Here is a 12,255-nt window from a genome sequence, read left to right as displayed (position 1 = left end):
ATCCACCTAAAACGGTCAAGTTCACAATTGAAAAATTTCTCAAATAACGCAAAGAGGCAATCAGCCCACTGACAACGCAAACAAAGCGCAACACACCTAAATGGCAGTTAAACGGCCTTAAAGTCCAACAGAGAGCAGATTATCATTATAACTTGAATGTGCCTGAAACGCGGCGTTTGTGGTTGTTACATTGGATTGGGTCTGTTTTCCCTAGCCAGTGCGCGCAGGCTAGTTTTCCCGCGCTTGGTTCACCCGGGTTCCATCCTGGGGCTCTCGTAGATTGAGAAAACACAAAGTTTCGGTTCCATGTGCAGGATATATGAACAAAAGCTACGCTGACTTATGTTCGACACTTGCCGACGTAATCTTCAATGCCACAATCGTCTCTCGTTTACAACGGTTTTCTTATAAGAAAAAAAAAAAGGCGTTCTTCGCTGGTAGCAGGGATGCTTTCCTCCTCAGGCTTGTTGAGCCTGGTTTTCATATCATTATGAGCCCAGTTATTCAAAGCCCGATTAAGTTAACCCTCGGTTAACGTGAACTTTGATTCGAGCATATTTATTAATCCGTACGGATTCGTCCAAAAGATTTTTGTTCCTCAGTTTTGCCTTAGACCTTTCTTTACCATTGGCTAAAAATGCCAGCCTTTAAAATCATTTTTGAGCGAGATGAAAACCTTGGTTAACTTTTAATCGTGGATTAGCGTTAATTGGCTCTCGAACAACCCGGCCATGGTCGCTACGATCGCTGCGATCAATGATGAAAAATTCAGCAGTTGTAGCCAACATATGGAGGGCACTTTCCAACGAAGTACTAGTCATCTTAACGATTAAATAGGAATAGAAATTAACCTTCATCAACGAAAACTTGGCCTTTTTCCCACAAGTTTATATTGATTCTGCTGATTCGGTCATGATGGACCGTATTGGGAATATTGAATGCGTTTATGGGGCGAGTGTATGTAACAAGCCATGATTGAGAATTACGAACCCAGTGGGCTACCTCAAAATGATTTTACTTTTACATATTTTTCGGTATTTGCAGTTAGCTTGGTGCATCCATTAGGGTTGGATTCACCTACAATTCAAGCGCAAACGTACGCGGAAACGCAGCACAGAAGTCAATAAAAAACACTGAGAAACGCAAGAGAAAATAACAGAAGCATGTGTCTTTCTTGTATTTGCTACTGCAACTCAAATAATTTGTGTTTCTCTTTTGCTTGCAGTTGTGATTTAATTGTGTGGAAGTGATAAGAAGCCGTTTTGACGAACATGGGCAGCAAACAGAAATGTGTTTGGTTAATAACTAAAGGTAAATTGGCCACCGTAAAGAGATTGGAGTGCTGACGTTTCGAGCGTTAGCCCTTCGTCTTCGTGGGCAATTTACCTTAAGTTATCAACCCCTCGACGCAGCACTACAATTTCTTTAGAAACCAGCCTCCCCCCCCCCTTTATCCATAACAAATTCCGTGTGATCCTCTCAAATTAAAGTTCCACTAAAAGTGTAGGCCAGATCAGGAACTGCCAATAAACGTTTTCTTGCATGGGTATGGATTTAAAAAATATGATTCTGAGAAGTAGATCAAGTTTCTTCGATACACAAAGGCTTTCTTTCTGCGTTTGCAGGTCTTTTAATTTAAGTTCCATTTTAAAAGTCTAGCTCTCCATTAAAAAGCTACACCGTGTGTTCGTTCCAAAAAGGCTGTTTAAAAGCCGAGGCGTTTTTTTATGTGAGTTTAGCAGGGAATTTTGTAGCATAGAAAGCCAAACTGGAGTATCTTGTTTAAGGACGGTGCCTACTTTTGTTCTGCGCATCTCGAGAAACTTGGGTTTCCTATAGGTGGTGCCTACTAATACAGGGATATTTTTGCGCGGTTAAAAACTATGGGGAGATAGCAGAACTTACCAAGTGCTCTTGGTATTCAAAAAGAAAGTTTGAGGTAACAGTGCGTTAATTTGGAAAAAAAAACCCGCCCTACTTAACTTTGCATTTTACTTTTTTTTTTTAATAATAATTGTTGCTTAATTAATCTTGAAAAATATCTAGTTACCCCCAATTTTCTTTTTGGATTTCAATAGCCCTTGCTGAGATATACTTTCCTCGCATAGTCATAAACTACAAAAAAATACTTCTTCGTATAGTAGGCACCACCCTTGAGTAAGGACAACAACACCGCATGATTCCAGAGGGCAGTGTTTAACCAGTGCACCTCTACTCTATACGTTGAGTAAAATAGCTTTTTTATTTGATACTAATAGTTCCGTCGTTCATAAACTTCGTCATTCACAATTGCCTGGGACTTCGCTGCATTTTTCTCTGATTAACTACAGTTATGTGTATTTTCAAATTCGAATTTAATTTCTTTTGCTGTATATAGCACATGTCTAGGAGAAGAAATAGCCTTTATGTTCCAGCGAGATGTTTGTCTCGAAAATTTTTTCTGAGTTCTGTCCGCGGTAGTTTGTAAGTCCACACGAAGTTCGTTTAAAAGTCCTTGCTCTTAGCTGGCTACAGGTTTGGTCTTAACACTTTCGGCCCCAATAGCGACTATCCAGTAAAGGAAATGAACATCAAAGACAAAATGTCATGATTTTCAAACAAATTCTCCCAACTAATGCGACAAGACATAAATGGAGAGCAGTAAGGAGAATCTGCATATCGATCAGTCTGGGGCTTACAGGTTGAGGCGAGTAATTTTAACTGCATGTTTCACTTTCCAAAACGACTTAAATCAAAACAGGGCTGAAAAATTCCAAATTCCATTGGGTTAGAATCACCAAGGGCAGCGTAATGAACAGTACCGCGGAAAAGTTATGCTTCATGGCTCTCTTTTGAATGGTCACGTTCTCAAGTTTCGTCCCACAGCCCCAATTGTTAGAACCACCTTGTACATTATAATAGACAGCACCACAGGAAAGTACGGCTCAGTAGCTTTCACCTGAATGGTTACACTTAAGAATGTCATTTAAGATTTCAGATTCAAACATTATTACTACTTTAACTTTTACAGCATGATGAACAACACCGCCAGAAGGTTCTGTTCAACAGCTTAGTTTTACCTGATTGCCACACTTTAAATGAGGAGTCTTAAAAGTTGGAATCAATTTGTTTCGTGTGTTGAGTAGCATCACACTTAAGGATTGCATCCATAGCCATAGACTCAAACGTGCACTGACGGGAATCAGTCAGTGCACAACAACAGTATCACATAAAAGATTTTAAACACAGACTGCGAAACCGAAGAGCCACCCTGTATACCGAAAAAAAAAAAAAAGACTGCTCTACAGAGCGGTCCATTTTGAATGATCACACTTCGGGAGGTCATCTTCCCAAGACTCTAAAGATCGAGCCACCTTGTACGGCATTATAAACAGCACCACGGGAGCGTACTGCTTCATAGCTTGCATTTAAATGGTCACACTTCAGGATATCATCTACAGGCACTAAAGTTCGAAACACCTTGTGCAGCATAATTAACAGCACCACTGGAAAGTACTGCTCAGCAGCTTTCATTTGAATGGTCACACTTACGGATTTCATCTACAGACTCTAAAGTTCGAAACACCTTGTGTAGCGTAGCAAACAGCACCACTGGAAAGTACCACTCAGCAGCTTTCATTTTAGGACTTCAACTGCAAATTCAAAAGTTAGAACTACCTTGTGCAGGGTAAAAAAGACCAAGGAAAGTATATTCCTCGATTGGTTTCATTGTAATGGACATGTCTTTAGGGTTCTTCCGTCGATTCAAAAGATCACGACATTATCAAAACGAAGACTAATTTTTTGGGGGTTATAACACACCCTCGGGTAATCCTTCAAACTCATCATCGTCCGAATCTTCATTGTCCTTTGCCCCTTTTCTTCTCTCAATCTTACTTTTCAGTCTTTCCTGCCTGGATTCCAGTATGTGTTGATAAATCCTTATTCCTAACAGCGCACTCACAAAAAAATTCATAGCAGACTGCCATTTGCTGAGCTCAGTAACCTTGTCCTGTCCGATGCGACAAGAGAGTGGCTGAATGTGCGAAACGATGAAGTAGCCAAAGAGACAGCACATGCTGAAAAGCACTTTGAGTAAGTTCTTTCGCTGCCACAAGGCCTCAGCGAGACCTTGGACAACAGAAAACGACGCAGCACAAATCCACAATCGCGTTTCTTCACCTGCACTACAAACTGCAGGTCCGTTTTCCTCTACGCTATCGACAAGCCTTACTACAGCCGTCCAGAGAGTGATTAGCATAACGGCGTAGATTCCTGTGGGGAGCCAGGGTTTGTCATCGGAATTTTCACTTTCGCTTTCTTCTTTATCATCAACATCAAGTTCTAGATCGAAGACATCAGCCTGTCTGGGGTTCTGCTTGGGTTTTTTAATTTTTCGTCTGTTAGTTTCAACGAAATCGTAGGCACTCCGCGATCCTGTGTGTGCGGGAATGCTATCTATGCTCCTTAAAAATCCTGCACCGTCTCCGTCACTTAAAGTGCCGCCGTAACTAACAGTCTTCTGAGCCGCAAGGTGCCTTGCCCTATTAGCGGCCGCAACGTGCCGAGAAGGGCCAATATTACCATTTAATTTCCTGGACCTTCTAGGAGAATTATGAACATTGGCAGCTACCAACGTTGTAACGTGGTTAGGCAATCGTCCCGAGGAAATGGACCTTCGACGGGACACGCGTCCCGCGGGTGCATTCCCCCTTGTCGCAGAGAATTGAGCAGATGATGACAATTGTCGAACTGGAGTGGACGAACGGCTTGGAAGGCGGCACGATGGAGCTGGGGACACTGAACGACTTGGCACGAATCGGGTGAGAGATGGCGCGTGATGAGTCTGTGACGTTGCCTGGCTGGCTACGTGAAAATCACGTGATGGTGACGAAGCACGGCTCGTCGTGAGGCGATTTGGCGAGGTTGGGTGGCTTGTAGTTACGTGACGAATTAAGCGAGGTGTGCTGCCCGTGCTGTTTCGACGCTGTAGTTGATCCATACCTCCTGAGTTTGGCTTCTTCCATGTCCTGTTTTCTCCATGAATCTCAACGGTATTAGTTTGGGCACTGATATCGCTCGATATATTGTGTCCTGTTTCTGTTATTTGTTGTAGCATAGCTGCAGAGAGAAAGAGAAAGAAAGAGTTTACTGCGTACCGTAAATCCTCGAATGAGAACCGGCCCTATGCGTCCCGGAAATCTTGGATGTACTTCCACCCTTTGACTTTTGAACTCAAGGCCGTGCCTGGGAATACTGAGGCAGAGTAATAGATGATCTCTAAAAGCTTCAGTTACCAGCTCAAAAAAACTACTCTTAAAGAAAAGGAAAAGAACATTTGAAATTTGAAATAAGCACCCCGGGGGTTTCTTCGGGTATTTAGGGAGGCAACGTTTCATAAACGATTCCAGAGCTTTAAGTGAGATCGTGACCCCATAGGAATTTTCTGAGGAGCACTGTCATATCGTCATCTGTAAGCAATAGGAACCTTATCAAAACACGACGGTAAAGCCAACGAAAACGTCACTTAGAAAGAAATATTCACGTTATCTGACCTTGTTTGTGATCATTCCAGCCCAATGTGAGCGAATTCTCCAGGAAAATCATTAGTATAATAACACTGACGGCGTTCAAGGCCAAAAAGAGAAATAAAAATTCTCCGTCCCTCGCGACGTTTAACTGAGGCCGACGAACTTATGGCAGTACACATAGTTTAGGTTTTGAAATGGACTGCAGATCGACCATGGTCATTTTGTCAATGAAGTAACCTTCATATTTCCTTCTATGTCAGTCCCGTTTTATAAAAGATCATGACCGCAGTCTAATCATCACCTGTAACGTCACTGTCGAAAATACGTGCCTGGTTCCTAATTTCAATTAACGGTTTTTGCGACAAAAGCAGCTCATTTGTAACCAACTTAAGGCCATTACCCAGGTTTGTCAGCGTTTAACGAATATGAAGTGTAAATTAAGTGTTTTTGCACGGCATCCTAACTACCATAGTTTCCGACCTATCTCTGTCATTTGCGTTAGTTTATAATCAAAAATGGACAGTGTTTAAATGCTTGGAAACTTTAATTTGTATGAGTTCAGTCCCCTATTAAACTATTTTTCAAGTCGATTATTATTAATAGACTTTCATGGCGCTGCAATAAATTTACTCTTGCCTCTAAAGGTTATTTTGTTCACCAGAAAAACGCTTTGAGTTTTTTCTTCATTTCTTCCTTCTGTTCCCCGATTTATCGCGTGTGAAAAGCAAGATCTTGAGCACTTGCGGTGTATACGATTTCTTTTATCACCACTGTACTGCGCATTTGATCATATTTACATATGTTTGTTTGTTTATTTGCGCATAAAAAATATTAAACATTATTATTATTGCTCATGATACGGCGAGGTACTACAGAACCTTACATCTGCTCAAAGGCAGAACTTTTCAACGAGAAAAATCAGAATATTAGCGAACGATTCTAAAAAATACTGTAAAGAGCGATCTACGTAGCTCAGGAATTAAATTAGCCATAAACTACGAAGAAAATTGACTCAACTATATATTGCATTTAAGGCTACAATACATGACCTATTCCATTGTAATATTATAAAAATATCTCCTATTATGCTATGTGTGATAATTTCTTAAGTAATGGTGTGCTATTTGTTTCCCGAGAGCAAACAATGTTGGTTTGCATTTCAGTCAGTTTAGCGCCTCGAAGTTTAATACATTGAAACGATTTACCAATTTCGTGCATTTGAAAATTTAAATGTTGTCTTGCTTGATAAAGTAATAACATTTCAACGCGGGTTTGTTTATCAAAAAAGAAAAGTTCTGAATATTTTAGCACTAGGTTTTCTTCTCGCAGTATACATGATATAAATTTCATGTCGATGTGCAATGGAAAATTTTGTTTAATGGTTTCACAGTTTAACGCTTGGATTATAGCTTTATGGACAGAAGAGTTTAGAACATAGCACACCAATCGATAATCAGTTTTAATACGGGGTATCTGGGATTAAATATTTCAAAATGGAAGATAACATTAAATTACCTTCTTTTCGCAATTCCACCTCGTCTTGCAAACTTTCACTGACGTCTGTCACATGCGTGCCCGAGTCAGAATCAGCCATATTTTTCCGCTGCCCGTAAAATGCATTTAATGGACTCGCACAGTTGTGCGAGTTGTACAATGTGATAACCGAATTATTTGACTAAGGAAGCTTGTTTTATGAATTCACCACAGGATTACGCTTTATTCGATCAACCAAGGTTACCTCATTGGCCATTTTGATTGGTCGATTACAAGGAACAAAAGGTTGAGCGGTAAGTACTGCCTACCGTGCCGAGAAAAAGAATACCGCATGGCTAATTATTGGTGAATGAGTTGTTGTCTTTGAGGGTTTATCCAAAACTTTCATTTATTCTGTTTAAAATTCCAGCCCAAATTCACTTAATTATTGATTAAGTAATATTTTGGTGTTGAGGTAATTAGGCGACGAAGTCCTATTTTCAGAATGTTTCCACTGTGCCACATCTCTTATTGTCGAGCTGAAGTGGAACTGATCCCCGCTGAAACCGAACTAGACACATTTCTTGTAAATGTTTCAAAAGTCGGTTTTTGGAAGCTTTTTTCGAAGCCTGTTCTCATTCCAGGCATGAGAGCGGAGACAATTCAGCAAGAATGGTGAACTATATATAGCCGGCATTAGCTATAACTACATGGATGACAAAAGCTAAAAGCTTTTCACGGATATTTCAACACGCGGGAAATTGTCAATTATAATCAAATCCGTGGTTATATCTTCTTAATTTAGACCACCAAAATCGACAAAAATTAAGGAAGAATTAAGGTTTTGACGGATATTTCAATACGCAGGAAACGGCTCTATTATCATCAAATCAGTGGTTATATCTACTTCATTTTAGCAAACTCAAAAATTACCGACAATGATATTAACAGCGCTTTCCCATGCAGTTTTGTCATAATTATGGTTATAATATTGAAAAATTCATGACGTAAAGATTACACGAAAGCGATATAGAGGAGAATTCCATTTTTCGTTTATACTCTTTTTTTTATAAGGGGCTGAGATTAACTAAAACTTCAGAACATACTAAGAACATTACCCAGGCTGAGAGTCAGTTAAGAACATTTTTTGATGACCAAATGTTTTTAAAATGAACAGTTTAAATACGGATAAAATAATGCAGGCAGGAATTCAGTCTGTATTGTCCAACTAACCCAAATAATAGGTGTCATAGATTTATTGAAATACTTTAAAAGATAACTAAGAACATCTTAAGAACTTTTCAATTGCCAAAAAAAAAAATAAAAAAAAATAAAAAAAAAAAAATAAGTACGTTCAGCCTCAGCCCCAAAATTAGACATTCTCATATATGAGAAAGAGTGTATGGCAAGGGAACAAAAACCTAAAGAAAACGATTGTAGCATACATTTTTTAAAATTTCACTTTTCTTTCTTAGCCGAATGTGATCGGAAGTGCCGCAGAGAGACAAGAGTTCTCATAATTCAGCGGAAGAACTGAGTCACGCACAATTATTTTAATTCCATTTAATTTTTTTGGTTGCTAATATTCATTGGCTAATCAAGACCAACGAGTATGTGTTGATTGTTTCAAATCATGGTTCTTAATTTGTCCCAGTTATCAGTATGCAATTTCTTCCATTTTAAACATCCTTAATCCTTCCTTTATCGATTCAAAACATATTGTATTCAATTCGATTATATTTATTTTTTTCGATTATATTGGGTAAAAATCCAAACATTTGCCTAAGTGCCTCCAAGCTCGGACCATTTTGAGAGCATTATGCTATTTATGGCTCTTCGATAGCAGCAATGACACGAAGTCAGAAAAGTGTACTATAGTGTAATTCTATATGGAACATTGGAAAACGAGAAACTATGCTTTGAGGTTACTTTTGTTTTATAACAAAGAGGTTCAGTAATCACTGCTTATAACCTTTACCAAACTGAATCGAAAAATAGTAAATATGGAGGAGGTCCATGTATGAGGGACTATATGGCCCCGGGGGGGGGGGGGGGTATTCCCTTATATGGGCTATATACGGGTATGTGCGGCGCCAAAGGGTATGGTTTTTCGGCTGTTTTGGTCATAAATAGGGTCTCGATTTTAGCCATTTTGCCGCCATTTTGGTAATAAATAGGGTATAGATTTTTGCACTCTAGTCCTGGGTTCGTTTTTTTTTTAGAAGAAGCTACTTCAGGTCATAAAGAGGGTAGGGAAAATCGCAGATTTTGGTCATAAATAGGGTAAGGGTTTTGGGAAGCGGGCCGCACACCCCTACCCAATGTTTTTTGGAGTACCCCCCCCCGGGTATATGGCGCACGTTACTTGAACATGTTCGCATGCGCATTACCATACGGTCATTGATAAATGCTAACAATTAAGTGCTGATAGAATGAAATCTGATGGAGGCGAAATATATGAAATGCATGTGTTTGAACTACGGATGAAAGAATTAATAAATGAGATACTATCGCAGTTATGTACGCAACTTAAGCAGTTGCGAGAAGAAAGCCTGAAAAACTATTAAACGCTTTTCATCTTTCAGGGTATATTACGAACTCACAATATGACCAGCTCCCAGTTAGATTGATTGCTAGGTTGGTAGAGCACTGCATTACATAGGTCATGGGTTTGAAAGTCTTCAAGCCTGATTTTTTTAGACTTTCTTTTCGCAACTGCGTAAGTTGAGTACAAACCATTAAAGCTGGCCATAAAAGCTGTTTTCAGGAAACTTTATAAATCTCTAATGAAAATTACTAAGGAGATCAAGGACAGACATCAGCTTGCAAGTATTGTCATATTCCGACCACACCAATGCAAAACCAAAAAGCGTTTTGAAAACGGTCTCCAGTGGACAGCGTGAAAATGCAAACTTTTGAAAACGATTGGTCACATGATAAGGCAGATTTCCAGGTTAGGGCTTGTATCGTTTGAATCCCCTTTTCAATTTTTCACGTGGAAGCAGAAAGTTTGTCTCGATATACATGAAAACGCAAATCCCCGAAATATATCCACGTACACGGGTCTTGAAGGTTGTTTGTCACTGGAACCCACGACTTCTTTTTCTGTGCCTAAATTCTAGTATAGTATTAGCATACGGATTACATATGCTCAGATTACATATGCACCATACAGGGCCCCACTGAATATCACTTTGGTGATGTGGGCTCCCTGTATAAAGATTATTATTATTATTATTATTATTATTATTATTATTATTATTATTATTTATTATTATTATTATTATTACTACTGTAATTATTATTTCATCAAAATTTTAGTCTATGAATAGTGGAATGCAAATTGGTCATATGAATGACTGCCGCTTAACCACTAACCAAGCGTATGTCCGCTAATTTTAGAAAGTCGATGATGGCGTGATCTTGTAAATTAGTAATTTAAGATCTCTTAATGTTTTCATTTCATCAAAATTTTAGTCTACGATGGTGGAATGTGAATTGGTCATATATTATATTCGTAACTTCGTAATTTTTTTTACTAATTATTATTATTATTATTATTGTTATTATTATTATTATTATTATTTATTATTATTATTATTATTATTATTATTATTATTATTATTATTATTATTATTATTATTATTATTATTAAGGATGAAGGTAGGCTGCCAAGTCACTCCACATCAGTTCAGCTTGTCAGCTCTTTCAAACTTCCACCCGGTAAGTCACCATCACCCCTTCACAGATACAGCCAGAACACCTCGAATCTGGTCTACCTCATTCTTTTCCGGTCATAACTGAAATCAGCTGAAATAGAAACTCGAGTTAAGAAAGCAGCTGACATTGTAGAGCAACTAAACAGACACTTGTTGGATTAGCGGTAGACACGCCATTGCCACCAGCCAAAGACTCAAAGACTGACTCCGATGACTCTGTTTGAGGGGACTGATCTGTAACGTGTAGGTGAAGGGGTGACCTGCAAGCAGGAACACCGTTAGTACAAATCTATCTCATCTTAGTAGTATCTAGTCTACTTAAGCTTAACAGTGGGATTTTATTTAAAAACTTACGGCTCAGAGAAACTGAATAGTGATTGATTCTTGTTGGTGCTTTGCAGGTGCCATCAATTGAGCCAACGTGACAAACAGGTCAAACTGACGCTGCAAAGACGGACAGGACAAAATAGAATTGGAAACTGGTGCTTTCACGCAACAATCCGTCAAGAAAGAAAAACAAAAAAAAAAAAAAAGGTCCGCATTTGGCTGTACTTATTAAAATCCTAGTTCGAACAGAGTGTTTTCAATGTTTCCAAACCTTAAAAGTTGAAAATGTTAGCGAGATTAGGGAACAGTTCTATTTGTCGCTAAAAGCTTGACAACGTGCTTGTCAACTGTTGTTATCACGATTACACGTGCCAGTTTGTAATAAGCTTGCCACGGTGAAGGTGACTTAACAGCTATAGATGTAATAGTACGAGCATGGGCTGCATGCTGCTAGTTTCCTCTTTTAGCCGCATTATCCAAGTGGTTAACGAAAGGGAATGTTGACAGGCGAAACAGATGCTACCAAAGTTTTTTGCCACCGGGGAATGTTAAAATCAAGACACAAGCATTTTAATACAGCAATTTGCTAATAAATTTTAATGCCTCCCTCCGGCAACACTAACTATGACTGAGACTTTTGTTAATTAACAAACAATACCTCTTTCATCAAAACCTGCATACGAGGTATAGTGTCTGCGGGAACGTCCTTTAAGTGTTACCATCAAAAGATCTTCATCAGTACTTCCATGTGATTCCGCTCATTTTTTAATTTTCTTTAGCAGCACAAACGCCCAGACATTTTTTAGATATGAAATTAGCAGGGCGTGTGAACTTAGACTTATTGGGAGTAATGGAGTTAATGAAAAGACAGTGCTTTGGCGCGTCTGAGTGACGAGTATCCAGTCGAAGGAGCCAAGCTCTTGAGCTGTCAATAGGAAAAGTACATTGTTTGCAATTTGGGCCGAGTCACTTTTTATCTGGCACAAAGAGCCCAAAGAGGTGCTAAAATGGTGTAAATGCGCTTCCATTGGCACACCTGCATTTTTAGAGAGCCTTTTGTTATTGCAGAGGTGTATAATGACAACCGCCTTTACCGGACAAAAATAATTTGATCATTCTTTCGGCCATGAACAATGGATAGGTTATTAGACTGGCTAGGTGATCGCGGAATTTTGTATAGCATTGGTAATCATTTGGATTTGGAGTGTGATTCAACTTTCTGAAAG

General features: G+C 39.1%; 1 protein-coding gene across 1 annotated transcript; it reads right to left on the bottom strand.

Moving 5' to 3' along the window:
* Nucleotides 1-3,465: 3,465 nt before the first annotated feature.
* LOC146479479 (uncharacterized) lies at nt 3,466-7,144 on the bottom strand. The gene is made up of 2 exons (XM_085110208.1): nt 7,026-7,144; nt 3,466-5,100 (listed from the first exon to the last, which is right to left on the bottom strand). The coding sequence occupies exons 1-2, from the start codon at nt 7,102-7,104 to the stop codon at nt 3,791-3,793; spliced, it is 1,389 nt and encodes a 462-aa protein (XP_084966334.1). The 5' UTR covers nt 7,105-7,144; the 3' UTR covers nt 3,466-3,790.
* Nucleotides 7,145-12,255: the final 5,111 nt, after the last annotated feature.

This window comes from Pavona decussata, unplaced genomic scaffold, assembly GCF_977016875.1.
Source record: "Pavona decussata unplaced genomic scaffold, jaPavDecu1.1 SCAFFOLD_58, whole genome shotgun sequence".
NCBI classification, from domain to species: domain Eukaryota; kingdom Metazoa; phylum Cnidaria; class Anthozoa; order Scleractinia; family Agariciidae; genus Pavona; species Pavona decussata.
Note: the sequence above shows the minus strand (reverse complement) of the source record. Positions and strands in the feature narration are given on the sequence as shown.